Here is a 23,187-nt window from a genome sequence, read left to right on the forward strand (position 1 = left end):
CTTCCAAAGAAATCCCAGGGCTGATCTCCTTCAGAATGGACTGATTGGATCTCCTTGTAGTCCAAGGGACTCTCAAGAGTCTTCTCCAACACCACATCTCAGAAGCATCAGTTCTTTGGCACTCAGCTTTCTTCACAGTCCAACTCTCACATCCATACATGACCACAGGAAAAACCATAGCCTTGACTAGACGGACCTTTGTTGGCAAAGTAATGTCTGCTTTTCAATATGCTATCTAGGTTGGTCATAACTTTCCTTCCAAGGAGTAAGTGTCCTTTAATTTCGTGGCTGCAATCACCATCAGCAGTGATTTTGCAGCCCAGAAAAATAAAATCTGACACTGTTTCCACTGTTTCCCATCTATTTCCCATGAAGTGATGGGACCGGATGCCATTATCTTAGTTTTCTGAATGTTGAGCCTCAAGCCAACTTTTTCACTCTCCTCTTTCACTTTCATCGAGAGGCTTTTTAGTTCCTCTTCACTTTCTGCCATAAGGGTGGTGTCATCTGCATATCTGAGGTTATTGATATTTCTCCTGGCAATCTTGATTCCAGCTTGTGTTTCTTCCAGTCCAGCGTTTCTCATGATGTACTCTGCACAGAAGTTAAATAAGCAGGGTGACAATATACAGCCTTGACGTACTCCTTTTCCTATTTGGAACCAGTCTGTTGTTCCATGTCCAGTTCTAACTGTTGCTTCCTGACCTGCATGTAGGTTTCTCAAGAGGCAGGTCAGGTGGTCTGGTATCCCCATTTCTTTCAGAATTTTCCACAGTTTATTGTGATCCATGCAGTCAAAGGCTTTGGCATAGTCAAGAAAGCAGAAATAGATGTTTTTTTGGAACTCTCTTGCTTTTTCATGATCCAGCAGATGTTGGCAATTTGATCTCTGGTTCCTCTACCTTTTCTAAAACCAGCTGGGACATCTGGAAGTTCATGGTTCACATATTGCTGAAGCCTGGCTTGGAGAATTTTGAGCATTACTTTACTAGCGTGTGAGATGAGTGCAATTGTGCAGTAGTTTGAGCATTCTTTGGCACTGGAATGAAAACTGAGCTTTTCCAGTCCTGTGGCCACTGCCGAGTTTTCCAAATTTGCTGGCATATTGAGTGCAGCACTTTCACAGCATCATCTTTCAGGATTTGAAATAGCTCAACTGGAATTCCATCAAAGATCAGTATAGTCAAAGCTAAGGTTTTCCCAGTGGTCACATAAAGTTGTGAGAGCTGGACTGTAAAGAAGATGGAGCGCTGAAGAATTGATGTTCTTGAACTGTGGTTTTGGAGAAGACTCCTGAGAGTCCCTTGGACTGCAAGGAGACCCGACCAGTCAATCTTAAGGGAAATCAACCCTAAGTACTCAATGGAAGGACTGAAGATGCTGAAGCTGAAACTCCTGTATTTTGGACATCCAATGCAAACACCTGACTCATTGGAAAAGTTGATGCTAGAAAAGACTGAGGGCAGAAGAAGGGCATCAGAGGATGACACGGCTGGATGGCGTCACTGAGGCAATGGACATGAACTTGGGCAAGCTTTGGGAGTTGGTGATGGACAGAGAGGCCTGGTGAGCTGCAGTCCGTGGGGTCACAAAGAGTCAAACACAACTGGGTGCCCGAACAACAATAAACAACCCAGATTGCAATGTCTTAGCACACATTAGGTTATTCCCCAGTCATGTAATAGGTCCCAAGCGACTTGGCAAAGCTATACTCTTCAAAGCCAGTCAAAGGTCCAGAATGACAGACACTTCACTGTGGCCTGTGCGTCCATGAGAACTGTGGAGCTAGGAGGGGCATTATCATATGTTGACCTGGAAGGTTTCCACCAGAATGATTCTCACGACGTGTGCTTATACTGTTGTGAAGGTCGCTCAGTTGTCTCCGACTCTTTGTGACCCCCATGGAATTCTCTAGGCAGAATCCTGGAGTGGGTAGCCTTTCCCTCCTCCAGGGGATATTCCCAACCCAGGGATCAAACCCAGGTCTCTTGCATCGCAGGCGGATTCTTTACCAGCTGAGCCCCTAGGGGAGCCAAAGGGATGCTTACTCACCTCGCGGTACAAAAACAGGAAACCTGAAGATTTGCCCCTAAAGAGCCACTGACTTGCCACGTGCAGGCCCTGCTCGAGGGTGGGTATTGTTTGAGTACTATCACGACAGCAGTGAAAGAGGCCAGTGGCTTTATGGGACGCACACAGCCTGTGAATGACTGATTCTTGCACAGAGCTGGCAACTGCCTTCCAGGACCCTGAGAATTTACCACATGCGGACATCACAAGTGACCAAGGACGAGGCAGGATGGAGAGGGGTGAGGAAGGAGGGCTGCCTCCGGAGCTCAGTCTTCAGGTCCAGGGGTCAGGGATAGGGACCCCCACCCCAACCCCCAGTTCTCATGCCCCAAATGGCTGGGACGAATGTAAGTCACATGACCACATTCAACAGCAACAGAAATGGAAGCCTGGTGTGTGCGTGTTAAGTTACTCAGTCTTGTCTGACTCTGTGACCCCATAGACTGCAGTCCACCAGGCTCCCCTGTCCGTGGGATTCTCCAGGCAAGAACACTGGAGTGGGTTGCCATTCCCTTCTCCAGGGGATCTTCCTGACCCAGGGGCCGAGCTTGCATCTCTTATGTCTGCTGCACTGGCAGAGGGGTTCTTTACCACTAGTGTCACCTGGGAAACCTGTAGGATTCTAACGTGTCTAGAAGGATGAAAGCTGGACATATCCCACGAACAACGCTAACGACTACTGCATATTTTAAGCCCTAACTTGCAAAAACTTTAAAACTCACTCTGCGGGTTTTCAGAATCACCTGGGTATCTGTGGTAGATGGCATTATTTTGTTCTGAATTATTCACTCCACGTTCCTGGGAGAGAATCACATTCCCCATTCCGTGGACGTCGGGCGCTGCCGTATGACTCGCTATGACTAGTGAGTGGCAGACAGAAGCGAGGCGCTCCGTCATTTCTCTTTTTCTCTCTGCCATTAGAATGGCACGTCCTATGTGAGGCTGCTCCTTCCGTCTGCATCTTGGAGCCAGCAGGACAGGAACCAGAGCTGCAGGTGGCGTTTAATATGAGTGTGAAATGAACCTCCGTGTTCAGCAAACTTGGAGTTGCTCATTACTGCAGCACGAATGAGCCAAAGCTGACTGCTATGATGCTTACCATTCTCAGTAAAGAGAGAGCAATGGAATTGGCTCTATAGAAATTTACATTTACCGTCTGCTTTGTGGAAGTACACCTGTACTATAAAGAAGAATTTTCTCTCAGGACTTATTATGTAAATAAGTATTATTCAGTTGAGTTTACAGCCCAAAAATACATTCTCCAAATTGGGGCATCAACTGATAAGAGTTCTTATGAAGGGCCTGGGAGGGGCGTTGGGAACACAGACATCCTCTTTCTATGCAGACTTGTTTCAGTGCAGAGTTGTCCTGTTTGAAATTTGTGTTGTTTCAATGTATTAAAAAAGAAAGAAAGAAAGAAACTTGTTTCAGTTGCAACTTGAATCTTGTTTCAATGCAGACTTGGTCCTGTCCTCCCTGAGGAGTGGCCTTGGAAGCTCTGAGCATAATTGATATTCATGTCCAATTTGGGCAGACATTATAATGATAAAATGTTGCTATCTATAGGCGTGCAAAGTCTCTTCTGAGTCCAGTGAGCCTCATTAATTCAGAGCGCATCAATCTCTGATTCACGGTGGGTAAGTGAGACGAGGCCCAGCTGGCATTTACTCTCGCGCGGTGAGTGGGCGTTTCTTGCACTGGCTATCACAGGTTGGCGTTTGCTGTTTGACTTCTTCAGCGTGCCTTCCAGGGGGGAGTCATCTCATCCTGAGGCACGGGTCCCTGGAGACAATGGAGTCCATGCCTGGGGCTGGCTCGCCCGAATGCCCGGCTTCCTTCCCCTCTACCGACATTCACCTGTGCTGTCTACAGGGGAAGGAACGATCTAACAGAATCGGTGATGCTGAAAAGTCACCGATGAGGTAGGTTCCATTACTGTTCCCATTCTGCGATGTGCGTGCATGCTCAGTCAAGTCCGACTCTTTGCGACCCTGTGGACTGTGGCCCGCCCGGCTCCTCTGTCAATGGGATTTTCTAAGCAAGAATACTGCAGTGGGTTGCCATTTCCCCATCCAGGGTATCTTCCTAACCCAGGGGATCGAACTCATGTCTCCTGTGTCTCGTGCGTTGGCAGGCAGATACTTTACCACTGAACCACCAGGGAAGCCCGTTCCCATTTTAAAGAGGGCAAAACTGAGGCCTCAGAGAGGTTAAATGGGCCAGTGGACGCGACAACTGTGGTTTCAACCCAGGATTGCCCGACACTATAAATGACACAGAAAAGTGCAGATAAGCTGAGCTATGGCCTAGAGAGATTACTTCCAAAAAAAAAAAAAAAAGAGGAGAACTGAATAATTAATCCAACAAATAAGATTTGTAGGGGGGTTGGTATAAAACAGAGGAGCAAGGGCATGCTTAACTGGGGAGGAAGCCCCTCTGCATGTTTAGGTATTTAGCAGAGGTGTGTGTGTGTATTTGCATACGTGAGTAATTTACACAGTTTTCCCCAGTGATCCGCTTCTGGTCATTAGAAATTGCTGGGTAGGACTGCTTCACTGGCACCACGCTGTCAGCACTCATATTACTGAATGCCCTAGGAAATAATAAAGCTCAATTTAGTTAAGGATGCCCTAATTAGAGGGCATCTCACTCTTTGATACTCATCTCTTAATTTGAATGGTGTAATATCTTCCCAACATGGGTATTGACTTCAGAGTTTGAAAAAGAAAAAATTAGCTAAAAAGCAAACTTTCAGGTGCTAGTCTATTTTTCTCCTGGGCTTGAACTTTAAATGGTATATATTGTGTGACCATCCCTGCCTTGTCCTGAACATCTAGTTTATGAGCTCCTCAAGGCTCTTCTGGAGAAGGAAGAACAATGGGTTTTCTTGTGTGTGTGTGTGGTCAGTCACTCAATCACGTCCAACTCTTTGTGACCCCATGGACTGCAGCCTGCCAGGCTCCTCTGTCCATGGAGATTCTCCAGGCAAGAATACCGGGGTGAGTTGCCATTTCCTCCTCCAGGGGATCTTCCCGACCCAGGGATCAAACCCGTGTCTCTCGAGGCTCCTCATTGGCAGGTGAGTTCTTTACCTCTGAGCCGCCCGGGGAGCCCCAGAGTTTCGGGTACTGGTGTTTTAATAATGAAAAGTTTTATAGCTACCCAGTACTTTTGCTTTTTCAATCACAATAATATATGCTGACCTTGATACACTGCTGTTGTCTAAGTTGTGAGATTCTAAGTGCCTTCTAAATTATGAGAAATATTTAACAGTGTTATAACGTTTAACAGAGTGCCAGCATTGTTTTTTTTTTTTTCTTTTTAGAAGGGGTGGTGGAAGAGGTTAAAATTCTATGTGTGTTCCATCGGATCCAACTTCCGTTTGTTAGGATCAGAACAGTGTTCCCAAACTGCTTAGGGTTACAAAATGTTTACCATGTTTGCAGAGCAGCTATTATCAGGTTTTATACAGCCAATGACACTACCTGGGTATATTATATTGAGGTGGATGTTTGAGAGGAAGCTCTGAAGAAATCACCTGATATTAATGCTGGAAGAAGAGGGGTGGTTGAATTTCTTGATGTCGGATTTCTACTGGGAAAAATAAATTCATATACCTTTGAATCTTTTTTTTTTAATTGCACCTTATAGAGATTTACCGGGAGATTTTCACCCAAGATCTAAGCATTCCAGATCTTATCAATGAACTCTTTTCCCAGGCTAGGTAGTTGGGGTTACAACTCAAAAGAAAAATGGCAAATCTGGAGACAATGAATGGCCAGTGGAGGGATTAGCAGTAACTTATCTAAAGAAGAAAATAAGATTTGAGAAATACAAAGGCTGTGAAGTATTATTAGTAGAAACAGCTTAAAAGTACTGTAGCACTAACCCGCAGCCGTCTTAGCTGAGAAACGCCACCTTTTCAAACTCTGTGAGCACCTCTGTTACAGTGAAGTGGCATTTTGATTACGGCAAACAAAAATGGTCCTTGGGAATCAGACTTGACAGAACATTATGTTCTTCCAGGAGTATTTTTGTAGGTGGTGCTTACTTAACTTCAATTTCAGAACGGCTTTGTGGCACATCTGATTTTAATATACAGTTGTTAAAAATTCATGTGAATGTAATAGAGAATTTTAAAATAAGCTGATAACATTGGAGCCCAACAGAGAAACCTTAGTGAAAAAGAACTGATGGTGGGAAAGAAGAGATCCTGTCCTCACATTAAATACCAGTTGTCCTTCTGGGTGCTCCACAGAATCTTCAGGGACCGACAGCATTCAGCGCTGCCCCTGGGGGCTGGACAACATCATCCATGGCTTTTGGGCTTCAAATTCTTGCTCTGCCCCTGATGAGCTGACCTTAGCCAGCTCACTAGTCTTGCTGGGACTCAATTTCCTCACCAGTAAAGTAAGAGTAGGGTGAAGACTTGCAACTCAAAAATCCTGCTGTCTGTTGCGTGACTTATACGACTAAGCTCGCTTAGTGTGAAATCAAGTGACTCTGGAAATGGAACTGAGCTCTGCTATGGGAGAAGGAGGGTTTGCCTTCAGAATCTGCTTCTGGTTTGCCCTCTCCTCCTGGGTAACCCCCAAATACTGACTTCTGGACAGTCAGCTCTCTTTGTCATCCACAAAATGTTATCTAGGATAACCTCACTAAGTTGGCAGCTTCCCACCCTCCACTATCCCGAGTTTTCTATGTAGTATATAAATGTTTCAGAAATTCTCTCCCTTGAGAAAAACTTGAAAGGAAAAAAAATCCCACAGAGACAGAAGAAGAGCTCACAGGCTAAGGCTTGGAAGAGATTTCAGCCAGCCACAGTGTGTTAACCTCGTTTGGATTCGAACAAGCAGATTAAAAAAAAAAAAATTAAAAAGACATTTGTAAGACAATTGGCACTTGGCCCATTTAATAGATATTGAATCTCAAGAAATGATCATTAATACGTGTTAAAAAGAGTCCTTATCTTTTAGAGACAGATTTTGAAATATTTGCAGATAGAATAATATGATGCTGGAGGGGCAGTTAGTGAGTAGATAATACAAATGAAACAAGCTTGGTGATGAATTGACAGTTATAGAAATTGACTGGTTGGGTACATGGGAGTTGATTACATGTATGGTCTACTTTTGTAGAAGTCTCATAGCTTCTAGCAATTAAAAAAATAAATAAAAAGGTTAAAATAGATAACGCTACTCTCTGTACAGCACAGGAAATTTGACTCAATATTCTGTAATAACCTATGTGAGAAAAGAATCCAAAGAAGAGGAGAAATGCAGATACATATAACCAATCAACAATGTTATAAATTAACTGTACTCCAGTATAAAATGAAAAAAAAAAAAAAAAGCTTAACAGGGATTCATCCTAAAGGAGACATATTTGCTGAGGTGTTGGAAAGGGCCGCCTGTCACTGTTGCATAATCGTTGGGGGTAAATTTGGAAGTTCATCAATCAGAAAGCCTATAGTGAGGAGGCGCTGGCTGGCACGGGGCCCAGTTCTGTGTGGCTGTCATCTAGCCTCCAGGCCAATTTGCCCTCTATAAATATCAGTCTATATGAATGCTTTACTATTTTAACGCACGCTTGCCGCAGCTGCTCGGCGTGTTTGTTTACGTAGCTGTGAACCCTCTGTAAACATCACTATCTCCAAATTGCCCATGTGCCAGGCACACAAAGGGCCCCCTTTAAAAATACATTTGCGCGACGAGCCGTGGCCAGTGCCCAGATGTCTGGGTGGCTGGTGTCAGAATTTTCCAGGGTTGGATTCGTTTTCAAAAATAGAATCACATGACTGGAAGGTTCTTGAGAGGTGACAAATTCCCCCTGATCTGGGCAGGGCCAGATCCAAGCCATCCACCAGGAGCGTGGGTCTGTCTTTTGTGGGTGTGAGTCTTAGGGCCAGGACCCGCAGGCCCTCAGAGGCGGGCAAGACTCAGCCGCTGCCTTCCAGGAGCTGACCTGCCGTTTCTAAAGATGAGCCTGACCCTGAGTGATGTGATGAAGCAGGCTGGGGGCAGCGAGCCCGGGGATGGGATATTTACTGTGTGTCACTGGGTGACCTGTGCTGAGCCTGAGCCCCCCGCCGTCTGAAGGACTGGTCCTCTCAGCCTACTGCTCAGTAGCTTGGGTCTCCAGAAGATACCACGTCGTGACACAGTGCGCCCACCCCGTGCAAGACAGGAAGAGGGCATTGCTTCGAGGCTGCAGAGGTGTTGCTGATGAGGCTCGTCCTTGAAATGGGCCTCAGTGAGAGGCCCCTAACGGAGGTCACGGACAGTAGTTTAAGGTCAACTGAGACAGACTTGAAACAAAGCTGGAGTCAAGCAGAGGCTGTTTTGTGTCAGCTTGGGTTTCCATGGCTCCTAATTTCCCATCTAGCCCTCCAGTGAATAATGAGATCCTTGTGAATTTGTTTTCCTCAGTGTGCATTTGGTCCACATTAATTTTTTTCCTGTGGCTTTGGTTCATTGAAGCATCTTTCCTGCCCCAAAGTGAAAGTGAAGTCGTTCAGTCCAGTCGGACTCTTTGAGATCCCGTGGAATGTAGCCTACTAGACTCCTCCATCCATGGGGTTTTCCAGGCAAGAGTACTGGAGTGGGTTGCCATTTCCTTCTCCAGGGGATCTTCCCGACCCAGGGATCGAACCCAGGTCTCCTGCATTGCAGGCAAATGCTTTACCGTCTGAGCCACCAGGGAGTCCTTCCCAAAACCCTGTTTCATACCCATAAATCCCAATTGTGCTTTTCATTCACAAAGAAAAAAGTGTCTCCCTGAAGTTTAAGAGATCAGATGTGCTGGAAAGACTGAACTGTGAAAATCCTGTCAAGAAAAAAATCAAGAGGTGTCCAGCTTCTAGAAAAACCCAGAACTTTCTAGAGCACTCCTCCTCCCTCTATTTTTGAGAAATTAGAAAATTATTGTTATTATTTTTAGAAAGTTGATAGCAGTTGCCTTTCCCCAGGAACAGGGGTGTGTTGATTCCTTTTTGCTGGCTAAAGCGGCAGCAGAAAGGCCACCGGATGCTCAGAGGCAACTGTCACTATGAATTACCAACAAAGGGACGGTCCTCTGGCTGGAAAGGCTCACTCATCACAAGCTGTCATCAGAAGGACACGGCGTGCCCTGGGGAGGATTCAGACTCAGGGACAACACAAAGATAAGTTCCTTACTCCGCATTTGTTTATCTTTCGAGATTGGGCTTTGATCTGAGGAAACACAGCTCCTGCAATTTGACGTTTGAGTTAACACCAGTAACCAGATGGTACCTCTCCACTGGATTTTGCTTCTGGGGCTCAGAGATGGGAGGAGAACTAAGCTTGCCCATTTTCCTCCCTCCTGTCCTTTTGGGAGAGTTTATAGCGAGAAATCAAATATTAAAACTGCATCCCCAGGGGTCAGTTTGTGCTGCCAGAGGCTGTATCTCAATGGCTACCACTAGGGGGACCCAGAGTCCCTGTGCTTGGCCTGGGAGGAAGTTTCTGGTCTGTGGGAACTGATGGAGCTCCCTGTTTGAGTTGGTTTCCCCTCCCCTCTCCCTGATCCAGGCTCTTCCCCGCTCTCCTCCTCCCCCTTCTCCCTTCCTCCCACACAACTGTTGCCTCACCAGTGTGCCCCAAAGTCAGGCTCAGGGTACAGAGAGCCCTGTGCACCTGCATAGCACTTATTTAGCATTATTTTGTTTTTAGACATTCCTTTTGTCTCATGCAAAGGAGCACAGTTTATGCAACGCCTTTTACTCACCGTTTTATTGCTTGAAGCATTTAAAAAAATCTACTGCCGAAGGCTTTACCACCTTATAAGAGAAATTTGTTAGAGATAATGACCTTGCCTGTTGGGTCCAGGGAGGCAGAGACATGGCACCAGTGACTTGCCCTGGATGGATGACTGAGCTCAAGTCATGGGTAGATGAAGAGTCTGGAGTCCGGCCAGTGGCCACGCATTTTCAGATTGTGTAAACCCACCCTGAGCCTCAAGTTGAACACCTCAAAGCACAGAAGGGCTGATTGTACAACTAAAGAGCATCCCAAGGCTAAAATGGATAACTCAGAAGACAGTAAAGCAAAGTGTGGATTAGTGTTCTACTTTATGCCTATCCTATGGGACACTATTGTTACCTTAAGTCAGCGGTTATGACTCTATTTCATAGAACGTTACAGATAAATATGGAAGGACCTCCTTTGCGGCTGGGATGTGTAAGACATATGAAAAGATTTGAGTGAAGACTTCAATAAAAACAGACCATTTCTCTATTTTTAGAAGAGATTGGCTCCCAAAGAAGGGGAAAAATTACATTTTTACTAAAGCAATTTGTCAGGTTTTCCTTTGAAAGGCTTAACTTCTTCTTCCCGTCTTGGCAATAAATAGCCTCAAGTTATACAAACTAAACAATGCTTTAAAACCACCTAAAATTGCTTTAGAGGGAGATCAAATTTTCATTTAAGTAAATGTTTGAAAATTTAAAATATATTAAGAGGTGTTTTTAAAAATTATTAATGTATTTTCCCAAGGTTTTTTTTTTTTTTTTTTTAAGCTAAATGGTTAGACTTCTTGGTGGACATCCTTAAGGTAAGAGGCTATATACTATTTCATGAATAAAGAGGTGACGTCTAATAGTGAGGGAGGTTCGGTTTTCCACATCTTGTCGTGAGTAAGGATTTGAAGTCCGGCTTAAGATGAACATCCATCCCCAGACACCCCAGAGTGTGCACGCCTTACCTGTAGCTTCCACCATTCCTTCCAGGATGACCACAATTTCCAGTTCCTCTTTGGGCAGCTGGGCTTTGGAGATCTCCCAGAAAGGACTCTGCTGGTTAATTTCGTGGCTGATGATGAGCGGAGACACCAGAAACAGACGGTCATCCCCCGTGTAATACCCGACATTGATGTCCGTCTGGTTCAGAGGGATGAACTCCCCTTCCGAAGTCTGTTTGGATTTAATCAGCTTGGCTCTGATGGAAGCCTCCACGATGTGGGAATTCCTCAGGTCCCCCACCCGAAACATCAGGCACAGTTTCCCATCCCGCATGGAGATCACTGCGTGCGTGGAGAAAACCAGGGTCTCCGCCCTCTTCTTGGGCTGCGATATTTTAACAAACATGCACCCCACCATGAAAGCGTTGACAATGGACCCCAACACCGACTGGATGAGGAGGAGGATGATACCCTCCGGGCACTTGTCCGTGATGACCCGGTAGCCATAACCGATGGTGGTTTCTGTCTCTATGGAGAATAAAAAAGCAGAGACGAACCCGTTGAGGTTGGTGACGCACGGAGTCCACGACGGGTCCTCTATGTGGTCCATATCTCCGCGGATGTATGCGATTAGCCACCAAATCATCCCGAAAAAGAGCCACGTCACGGTGTAGACCATGACGAAGATGAGCAGGTTGAATCTCCACTTGAGGTCCACTAAGGTGGTGAAGATGTCGGTCAGGTAGCGGTAGGTCTCCCTCACGTTGCCATGGTGAACGTTGCACTTCCCGTCTTTCCGCACGTACCTCTGGATTTTCCTTTTGGTCCGGTCCCGGCTGACGTGTCTCGGCAGGTCGTCCCTGGCCTGCTTAGGCAACTTTGGCTGGTGAATGGCCACGGGGCTCTCAACGTCCTGGTCCATGGAGTCACCCTCTAGGACGTTAGCTGGTGGTTTGGGGAAAAGAAAAGAGAAACCGAATGAACCGCTGGCTCTCTGAGGGTCCTGGAAACCCCCTTGGTGGTTGGCAGTGCGGTAGACGACCGAGCATCATTGGCCCATTTGCGCAGCTCCTATCAGAGCAGATGAAGCCTCTTTTGGGAGGAGCGTCATCTGCCTGTGCCCTGTGATCTAGCCTGTGTAAGGACTTTACCACACTTCCCACCGGATCAAGGCTCACTGCTGTGAAAGTGTCTCCCTGCCAGCAAGTTCTAAGAGTCGGCTCTGGCAGCAGGGTGTCTCCTGGCTCTCTCTGAGATGCTGTGGTATGTGAGAAGCAGCACACTCCGGATAAAGAAATGTTTCGATCCAGACAGCCTTGGTTCTACCACTCAGCGGCTGTGGCTCCTGGTCGTGCTGTTACGGATGGTATTCTCCTAAATCCATATGTTGAAGCCCTGACACCCAGTGTGACTCTGTCTGGAGATGGGTCCTCTGAGGACATAATTAAGGTGAAATGAGTGCAAAAGGGTGAAGCCTGAATCCAAAAGGACGTGTGCTCTTTTAAGGAAAGGAAGAGACACTGGGGCTGAGTTTGCGGAGAAAGGCCATGTGAGGACACAGAGAGGAGGCCGGAAGAAAGGTCTTCCAAACCGATGGAGGGCACCAGAAACCAACCCTGCTGGCACCTTGGTCTTAAACTTCCAGCCCCCAGAACTGCGAGAAAACAAATTGCTGCTGTTTAAGCCCTCCAGTCTGTAGGGTTCTGTTAGGGCAGCCTGAGTAGACCAATAGACTATTCGAATTCATTGACTGAGCCACAGTTTTCACATTTACAAAATGGTCATCACGATAGCCAATTCATAGGGTTATTATAAAGTTAAACAAGACCACGTGCATGATATCTGCCTGCGTGGAACAGACATGTGCCTGCGTGGAACAGACATGTGCCTGCGTGGAACAGACATGTAATAAACACTCCTTTGTAATTGATCCTTTGCTACTCTCTTTGGTTTTAGGGGCAAGAATTTTGAGTGAAGTCTTTAATTCAGTCAAATTTCAGAGTTGAAAAATTTCTGGTTTTTATTGGTAAGTATGAGCTTCCATGATAGCTCAGCTGGTAAAGAATCTGCCTGTGATGCAGGAGACCCTGGTTTGATTCCTGGGTCGGGAAGATCCCCTGGAGAAGGGATAGCCTACCCACTCCAGTATTCTTGGGCTTCCCTGGTGGCTCAGCTGGTGAAGAATCTGCCTGCAATGCAGAAGACCTGGGTTCTATCCCTGGGTTGGGAAGATCCCCTGAAAGAGGGCATGGCAACCCACTCCAGTATTCTGTGGAATTCCATGGACTGTAACAGTCCATGGGGTGGCAAAGAGTTGAACATGACTGAGTGACTTTCATATGCATGCATTTTACCCTAAGGCGATGCCAAGGTTAAAAGCAGTGTGGGGCATGTCTTTCTCTTTCTATATATTTACATATTTGGTTTGGTTTCTGCCTCAACACTTAACATCTGCAGTTTTGGCTCGCGGTTGTATTCTTTCTGCCGGCCATCATGATTAAAGCATTGGTGCGATCATTTGATGACGAAGCATTAGGAAGACTCTCCCGGAATCCGAGTGCAAGGGGACGTTTAGAACCGATGTTGCTATGAAACACATATAAACCACTGTGCGAAATTTCTTGTTCAGCCAATAATTTTAAAGCTTTCTGAAAGTTTTATAAGCAGTTTCTTCCCTCAGGCTTGTGCTCTGTGTCCTTTGACTCTGGGGTGCCTTTTCTCCCCTTGGTTAAAGGAGAAAAACAGTCTGTTGAGAACACATTTATCTGAATAAGCAAGCAGCTGGGGATGGGACTCGAGTGGTACCAACTTATCTTATGGATTAACCTTGCTCATGGTTGGATAGTTCCCTTAATAATCAATCCCATGGATCTGTTTCTATCTTTCAGCACAAGGAAGAAGCAGCATCTGGTCTGAGTCCAATGTTTGGCGAGATAGCTTTGATGTTTAGATAACTGCCCTCAGTAACTCTTCATTTGTAGAGGAGGAACCTTGTCTTTTTTCCTCTTAGAACAGAACAGATACCAGGACAAGAGTCAAAGGAAGCAGCTGAGACTGGGACAGGGTGGATGGGGTTGGGGGATCTGGATGGGAGTCATGGGCAATATCCCTGCTCACTGCTAGCACCCCATGCAAGGCGGGGTGGGGTGTCTGATGCAGCGGTTGTCATGTCTGAGCTCTCATTGCTAATTCTGCCCTGAGACGGAATCTCTAAGTCTGACTTCAGGTGGGCTGAACTCGGTTCAAAATCAGCCAGGCTGGGCACTCTTGTCTGGAGACCTGGAGTGTGGTCTGATCTTGGCCTCAGGTGAGGAGCTCTCTGCCTACACAGAGTCACCCTGGGGTCTTGTTTCCCTGAGTGTTGAGGTGGAAGAGGGCGGCTTTGTCAGATTAGCTGACTCTTAGCAGGTTTCTGGGCTTCCCTCATGGCTCTGATGGTAAAGAAGCCACCTGTCAATGCAGGAGACGTGGGTTTGATCCCTGGGTTGGGAAGATCCCCTGGAGAAGGAAACGGCAAAACTCATTCCAGTATCCTTGCCTGGGAAATCCTACAGACAAGAGGAGCCTGGTGGGCTATAGTCCATGGGGTCACGAAGGAGTTGGGCATGACTTGGCAACTCAACAACAACAGCAACAGTTTTCTGCAATCTTTCCACACGTTCATATGTCATGGAGGGAACCTACACTCATCTCAGCCCCCAGTTTGAAGCTGTTTTCTCCATCTTCTGGCTCATTTGTAACCTTCCTGTTTGAATGGTCAGTGAGTTTCTGGACCTACACGAACAGAGGTAACTGCTCTGGGCAGTCCTGGGAACCTGCCAGTTGATCCTACAAAGCCACTTTCCCCCTTTTCTTAGCTCAGGACTGGATCACATTTCCCAGCTTCCTTTGCATGGAGGGGCAACCATGCTCCCAGACCTGGCCCATTAGGACTGGGTGTGCCCTGCTAGGCCAAGGTCTTAAATAATGGGTATGCCCCCTCCTCTGGCCTTGCCCCTTGTAGGATGGATGATGGAATCATGAGATGGAGGGGCCTGGGTCCCCAGCTGGTGGCAGAAAGCTGCCATCTAACCAGAAACAAAAATAATTGTGTTTAAACAGGTACTAATTTTGACTCTAGCCTTCTCTCTAATGCTGTGGGCATCAGTACTGACATGGATAAGCAGATACAAGAGTTCTCAGAGGGCTGATGTGGAAAAAAGCTGGGAGAGAGGAAGAGAGTGAAGATGGGGTGTGTGTGGGTTTGATGATGGATGTTGAAAAGAAACAAAGGTCTCCCCACATGGAGTCCCCTGTGCTAAGCTCTGTATCAGCCAAGGCAGACTGATTACCTATCCTAACCTCAGGTTCAGTCCCTCCAGAAATGTAACCTTTTATAGTCAGTCTGGAATTTCCCGGCTACAGATGAGGTAATCTCTCACAGAGACCCCAACTTTCCCCGTAAAGCAGGTGATCTTGCCTGACATAATCCTTTATTGTTTACGACACTCTGTCCCATCCCTTTTAGACCTTTAAAAATCATCCAGTTTGTACAGCACCCCTAGTGTCTATCTGCTAAATAGGATGCTGCCTAGTTCGTGCATTGTTGAATAAAGCCAATTTGATCTTCAAAGGTACTCAGTTGAGTTTTATTTTTTAACAGTGAAAGTGAAAGTGAAGTCGCTCAGTCGTGTCCGACTCTTCGCGACCCCGTGGACTGTAGCCTACCAAGCTCCTCCATCTATGGGATTCTCCAGGCAAGAATACTGGAGTGGGCTGCCATGTCCTTCTCCAGAGGATCTTCCCGATCCAGGGATCGAACCCTGGTCTCCCGCATTGTGGGCAGACACTTGAACCTCTGACAGTATCTAGCGAGAAATAAAATATTGCCTGCCATGTCAGTAAACAAAGAATGTCACGGTCATGAGCAATTGCAGCCCTCCAACGGTGAGCCCTGAGGGATCTCAGGAAGGAAATAAAGAATACTTGTCACCTAGCAGCCCTCAGATTGTGACCGCTCCCCATAGGGAGCCCTGCGGAAACTCAGGCTGTGAAAACGCAGGCTGCTGGCCCCAGACAGCTGAGGAGCATGTCAGAGGAATGATTTCAGGAAGCTCAGGTGCTTGCATTTTCCCATTCGTAGAGAAGCACTCAGTTCCTTAGCTTGAGATATCTAGCTTTCTTTTATTAACTGTCACCTTTTTTTTCCCCTATTATATGCCCTTTGTTGCAAAACTTTAACCTGTTCTAGCTCTCCCTCCTCGCCTCCTTGGAGCAGTTCTCTCAGGGTTACTTGAAATACTGCCTCCTGGGCTTGAAGTTCTCGGTCGGTCCTCTGAATAAAACACAACTCTCAACCTTAAGGTTGTGCTGGTTTTTGTTTTTTTTTTCAGTTGACACTGTAATGAACTCGCATGTGGTTAATCGAATGTCTGTGTCATGTGTCAGGGAAAAAAGTGTCAATGCGTATGCTACTTAAGTGCCTTTTAAAACGAACAAAAATGGGAGCAAAGAAAGCTAAAGGTCCCAGGGAGTGGGATAGAATGGTGGCCTGGAAGGAGGGAAGAGCAAACCTGACTCCACGTTGCACTGGTTTCTTTTACTTTAACCTTTGGATTCAATTGCTTTTGCTACAAGCTAAGAACGTTGCCTATAGCCTGAAATACACAAGGTAGCCCATTCTCAAAGCTCTGAGCTTTAAAAGTGTAATGCTCATTGATACAGAGATCAAAAGGTGTAGAATTGAGAATAACCTTTGTCTTGTTGGAGGTTTCCAGGATCATCATGACTGGACCTATACAAACAGCGGCAACAGCAAAGGATTCCGACACCAAGACGTTTGCAACAACCAACCCTGCTGCCACCGCTTTCCGTCTGAAAGAAATCTGAACTCTGACTTGGGTAAGATGGTGCTTTAGGACACTAGTCCATCATCTTCTCAGTCTGCTGGTTTTCCAAATAAAGTCACCATTCCTTGCCCCCACAACTCATCTCCTGACTTATTGGCCTGTAGTGGGTGGAGCCGTATGAGCCTGGACTACGTGACAGCCTCAGCCAGGTGAGGCTGTGTGTGCGGGTGAGATCCATCCCAGGGAAGATGGGATGGGAAGCTTAACAGCGCCCGGTGGGGAATAGGAACACAGTTGAGAAACCAGAAAAAGCCAATAAAATGTGAGAGTACCTGGAACATAGAGGAGACTGATCTGGAGTGTCAAGTAAGAAGTGATGCCAGGAGGAGTCGGAGTCAGGTGTGGAGCGGCCCAGCCTTAGGCCCTGTCTGGAGCAAACGCAGGCCGCCCTGGACTGGGGAGGTGTGTTCAGTCCTGTCCGATTCTTTGAGACCCTATGGACTAGCCCGCCAGGCTCCTCAGTCTATGGAATTCTCCAGGCAAGACTACTGGAGCGGGTTGCCCTGCCTGGGGAGGAGACAGGGCCATGGCAGGTCTGAGCTGTGAGCACTGCTTCAGCACCTGTGGGCACGAATGCAAATACGCACGGGGGTGGGGTGCGGTGGGGGTGGGGAATACAGAAAGGAATGTTAATGATCGCTCTTAACATTTCTTTCTTTCTTGGAATCCCAGGTGTGAATTTGAGGGGGTGATGTGAATTGCATTGGCAAGAGCATTTGAGCTGCTCAGCGGGGATAGCTGCAGCTGTGGCTGGTAGAACAGACCATCCTTCCTGTTCCTGCACAGCCTGGGACGCAAAGGACCTCCCACCAACCTCTCAGCCCGACCACCGCCCTGCCGGCACTTGCTCTGGGCCCCAGTCAAGCTCATGCGCATCAGACTGCCAGTCAGAACCACTTTCCCGGTCCTTCCGCATCCGGCTCGTGGCTTGCCCGGAGATAACGTAGTGCAACTCTCTGCAAACTGTGAAGTGCTGTACAGCATGCAAAAGGATGACCCGAGCAGGGCCCGGGATTTTGATGGTTTCCTTGACCCGAGTTGCTTTTCTGTCTTTTGTTTCAGAGTAAATGTGGGTCTGTGTGAAAAAGCCAACCCCTTCTCCCTGCTCTTTCTCTCTCTCCTTATTAGAAGACGGGCTTCCCAGGTGGTGCTTGTAGTAAAGAATCTGCCTGCAATGCAGGAAACGCGAGAGATGGGGATTGGGTCCCTGTGTTGGGAAGATCCCCTGAAGTAGGAAATGGCCACCCACTCCAGTATTCTTGCCTGGAGAGTCCCATGGACAGAGGAGCCTGGTGGGCTATAGTTCGTTCATAGGGTCACAGAGTCAGATAAGACTGAGTGACTTAGCTCAGAAAGACATTAGAAAGATGATTAATTAACGTTAAACTAGCTAAGGTGCAAAACAATCCGATGGTGAACTTTAACCTCAAAGAAACAATACGACTGAGTTACAAGCTGGAAAGTAGCTGGTCAAAGAACCACTAGAATCACCTCGAGTTTTGGGGGCTTCACTTGTGGACCGAGGCTGCCGTGATGCTCCAGGTCAGTAGAAATGTTCTGATGAGCAATTCTACATGGCAAATTATAGACGAATTCAATGGGGGAAACGTGTCTAAGAGAGTGTTCAAGAGCCCTTTGAGAATTTCTAGTATCATGCGGGAAAACCCCACAGAAAAACAGGGTGGATCTCAAAGGCACAGACCAAATCAAAGACTGGAAGGAAATGCACACAGATATTAATAGGGAACTTCTGAGACGGGGGCTGAGGGGGCTTCTAATTTTCCTTTTAAATATTCTATGGTCTTCCCTGGTGGTCCAGTGGTAAAGAATCCTCCTTCCAGTGCAGGGGATGTAGGTTTCATCCCTGGTTGGGGAATTAAGGTCCCACTGAAGGAGGAAACAGACAGAACAGGCAGAACAGGCTCCATCTTGAAAGCAGAACTCCATCTTGGGCCAGACTGTGGACTTTGAGCTATATGCCCAGTATCTATGGAAACGACACACCAACTACCAAAACCAGATCCCCCCCTTCCCCCCCGCCAAAGGAAGAGCCCCAGCGCTGGTACCTAGACCCTCTGTCACCTGGAAGAGTACCCTAATTGTCTGCGTAACCGAATAGAATCATACATTCTATTATGTTTATTGGGATATGCCCACAGGCCTATCGATAATTGTCCACTGTTAACTACCTAGGCTTCAGGCTTATGAATCACAGGTTAACCTTGTATCTTTCTTTTCCTTTGTTCAGACTAGTTTCAGGGAATTTAGGGACGTACACTTAGGGTATATAAGGTTTTCACAAAAACTGATCGGGCTTCTTGGCTAAGAGGAGACTCTGCCTTGGGCCTGCCAGTGTAAGAAACTGCACCCCACCATCTGCATTGTCCTTCTGAGTGAGTTTGTTTTCCAGAATGCGTGGCTACGACACCACATGCCCTGGGGCAATTAAGTGAACACACCACAACTACTGAGCCTGTGCCCCAACTAGAGAGAGCCGGAGCTCTGCAGACCACAGAGGGAACACCCACACGACAGGACCAGAGGGAGGCCTGCACACCACAGCAAAGACCCTGTGTGCTGCAGCGAAGACCTAGGCAGCAAATAAATATTAAAAGAGTTTTGACTTTTTTCAAATTTTCTAGGATGACTTTATGTTTCTTTTACCATCAGAAGGGGAGAAAAAGAGGTATTTTTCAAACAAAATGTTGAGACTCTCCTGGCATATGACTGATGGAATTTAGCACAAAGGAGCTAAGGAATGATCAAGTACTTGATCTGAAGGTGTCCCATCCCAAGTGTCTGGTGGCCTAGAAATGAGGACATTTGCTCACCCGACTCTAAGGAAATCGTGAGTGAATCCCATGGGATGCTTGTGCTGGGGGAGCAGTGGGGATACGGAATGTGTGTGGGTTTGAGACTGTTAGGGCGAGCATGATGACTGAAACTGCCCACCCCAGCCAGGCGCCATCGTGACCATTTGCATGAGTTGTTTTACAACAGGAGGTCCTCGTAAGGAGCACAGAACTAATAAGCTGCCACCACCAACCGGAAGAGTCTGGGAAAGGTCAAAAGGTGATACCACGTGTCCAAACACCTCCCAGAATCCTTCTCGCTGGCGTCCATCTTGGCTGAACAAGGCATGCACCACCAGGGAGGACTCCGGGTCAGAATGATTGGCCAAAGACAACCTGGAAACTAATCCCATCACCATAAAACCCGAGATTGTGAGTCATATGGCAGAGCTGTTCTGCTGGGTTCCCTTAACCCACTGATCTCTGCCTGGGTGCCCCTTCCCAATAAAATCTCTTGCTTTCTCAGCACATGTGTCTCCTTGGACAATTCATTTCTGAGTGTTAAACAAGAGCTCACTGTTGGGCCATGAAAGGGGTTCCCCTTCCTGCAACAAGACCACTGGAGGGGTGGATATGAAGTATAGATTGGAGGCAAAGGCCTGTGAGTATTTTCTGTAAAGGGTCAATGGTAAATACTTTAGATTTTGCAAACAACATAGGCCTTTGTTGCATACTCTTTTTTTTCCCCCTCTCCCTGGCAATCCAGTGGTTAAGACGTCACCTTCCAATGCAGGGAGTGCAGGTTTGATCCCTGGTTGGGGAGCTAGATTCCCACATGCCTTGATGCCAAAAAACCAAAACGTAAAACAGAAGCAATATTGGAACAAATTCAATAAAGACTTTAAAAATAGTCCACATCAAAAAAAAGTTTAAAAAATTGTTTACACTGTTTTAAAAATATAAAATTATCTTTAGCTCATGGGCAGTGCAGAGGGAGGCTGCAGGCTGGATTTGACTCACTGGGTTATGGTTGACTGACCTCTGGGTTAACCGGATGCTGGTTAAGAAAGAAAGATGGTTTGCTGCTGGATTAAGGGAGCAGCCATGAGGGTGAAGATGGGGCAGTGGATCTGGGCTGGATAAGAAGCAAAACTCAAATAATCTGGAGATTAGTGGCCACAGAGGGGAACAGCCAGGAGGATGGGGGATGGCAGGATGGTTGAAACCTGGAGGCAGAGGATGATGTTTCAGGTGAAAGTGTCTGCTCACTTCTGTGGCCTGCCTGGGTGGCTCAGTGGTAGAGGATCCGCCTGCCAATGCAGGAGACTCAGGTTCGATCCCTGGGCTGGGAAGATCCCCAGGAGGAGGGCATGGCAACCCACTCCAGTATTCTTGCCTGGAGAATCCCCATGGACAGAGGAGCCTGGCGGGCTACAGGTGGGGTCACAAAGAGTCAGACACGACTGAGCATGTCTGCACGTGCTTGCGCCTGTGGGAAATCAGGCGTGTGGGGATGAGGCTTATCAGCGGCCGGACCAAGATCTGGATTTGGAGGTGGTCAGCACATACTCATGGAAGTGTAACTATGGTCTGGTGAGCGCCTCTCTCTTCCCTGGGAGACTGTAGTGTGAGTAGGGGATACAGAAGACAAGAGTCTGGAAAACAAGTACAGTGGGAAGTCAGAAGGAGAGGAGCCAGGGAGGGTCCTGAGGAAGGGGCGGATGGGAGGCGCGAGGGGCAGAGGGCTGCCCAGGTGGCAAGTGGGACACACACATTGTGGGGACAGCCGGAAGAAAAGTGACGTGTCCTTTCCCTCTTCCGTGGACTTCCCAGGTGGCTCAGTGGTAGAGCATCCACCTGCCAATGCGAGAGACATGGGTTTGACCCCCTGGGTCAGGATGACCCCCCAGGAGGAGTAAATGGCAACCCATTCAAATATTTTCACCTGAAAAATGCCTCAGACAGAGAAGCCTGGTGGGCTACAGTCCATGGGGGTCTCAAAAACTATCTTGGGACGCTGATTTTGTGTCAGTATAAAAATTATAAGTGTTTGAAAGATAAAGCAAGAAGATAAACCACGAAAAATATTTTCACACATAATGTTTCTAATTTACAAAAACAATGAATACCCCCACAGGAAAAAAATGATCAAAGGAAGTGAATGAGGAACTTATAAGCAAAGAAATACACAGAGCTGAGGAGCATATGTTCCACCATGGCAAAGTAAAAGCACTGCAAATATAATAACATTTTTTAAACTCTAAAGTTAGTATCATTAAAAATAGACCACAAATACAGTATGTGGAGTTTGTGTGCATGGTAGGTCAGTAGAACTGTGAATCTGCATATATTATCAGATGTGCAAACTGGCAAAGTCTTCCTGGAGGACAGGGTGACAGTAGGTCTCAAAATTTAGAAACGATTAGATGTCTTAGCCATTCTGGGTCTAGACATTTATCCTAAGAAAATAATTTTACAACATCTATCTGTCGTAGGCATGGGCTTCCCTTGTGGCTCAGCTGGTAAAGAATCCGCCTGCAATGAGGGAGACCTGGGTTTGATCCCTGGGTTGGGAAGATCCCCTGGAGAAGGGAAAGGCTACCCACTCCAGTATTCTGGCCTGGAGAATTCCATGGACTGTATAGTCCACGGGGTCGCAAAGAGTTGGACACGACTGAGTGACTTCCACCTTTCACTTCCAGGCAGGGGATATTGCAGGGATATTTACACTAGTTAAAAAAAATAGAGACAATTTAAATATCTATCCATGGAGCAGCAGTTAAATAAATATACTGTTGCAGGTATAACCAATGGAATACGATGCAGTCATTGAAAATGATTTTCCAGTGTTTTGGGATCTTCAGCTGTGTGTAGAAGTCACCTTCTTAATGAGGCACTTACCTCCTCTTTCAAAAGTCACAGTCAATGCCACTCCTCACACTGCTCTTCCTTATCTTACTGTTTCCTTTCCCTGTAGCACTTTTCATCTTCAAGGCGGTTATTTATTATGTTAATAATCTTATGTTGGTTGTCCCTGTCTGAAAGGAAGTTTCTGAGCAAAGATCTATGCGTGTTTTTTTTCACCATTAGATCTCAGGCTCTGGAAAATGTGTCTGACGCATAGCAAGCGTCTGCGTCTATTTATTGGATGAATGAGTATGTGTTTATCAATCTGGCATGTTGTCCATGCCACAGTTTAAGTGAAAAAAACATAATAAAATATGCAGTTTTCTTTGCATATATTGTCTTATATTAATGAGTGTGGAAGAATGTCATCCAAAATGTTAATTTAGGTAAATCTCTAAGAGCTGTAAGTTTGTGGGTGTTTTTGCTTTCTTTCAATTTTTCTACATCGAAACTTTCCCTTAATGACTATAATCTGAAAAATCTGTAGGAAATATAAGGCTATTTCTGTTTTAAATAATCAAAACAATTGCTGCAGACAGCCACTGAGCCATGTCCATTGTTCTTGGCAATTGGGATTTACTAGCTTTTGCACAGAGTCGGACATGACTGAAGCGGCTTAGCAGCAGCAGCAGCTTTGAATGGTGTTGCTCTCAACTTCACACACGCTTGAACCTCAGACTATGACTTTGTTTGTAAGTAGAGTCTAATTTCAGCCCACTCCAGTATTCTTACCTAGGAAATCCCATGGACAGAGGAGCCTGGTAGGCTATAGTCTTTTGGGTCACAAAAGAGTTGGACATAACTCAGTGACTAAGCAACAGGGGTCCAGTTTG

At 46.6% G+C, this 23,187-nt stretch overlaps 1 protein-coding gene across 1 annotated transcript in view; it reads right to left on the reverse strand.

The window, feature by feature from the left end:
• Positions 1 to 23,187, reverse strand: part of KCNJ6 (potassium inwardly rectifying channel subfamily J member 6) — a 362,021-nt gene that overhangs the window by 105,155 nt on the left and 233,679 nt on the right. The window contains exon 3 of the mRNA XM_027961717.3: positions 10,792 to 11,712. Coding sequence (XP_027817518.2) covers positions 10,792 to 11,712 — 921 coding nt within the window. The remainder of the gene's footprint in view (positions 1 to 10,791; positions 11,713 to 23,187) is intronic.

Source organism: Ovis aries, chromosome 1, assembly GCF_016772045.2.
Source record: "Ovis aries strain OAR_USU_Benz2616 breed Rambouillet chromosome 1, ARS-UI_Ramb_v3.0, whole genome shotgun sequence".
In the NCBI taxonomy this organism is placed as follows: Eukaryota; Metazoa; Chordata; class Mammalia; order Artiodactyla; family Bovidae; genus Ovis; species Ovis aries.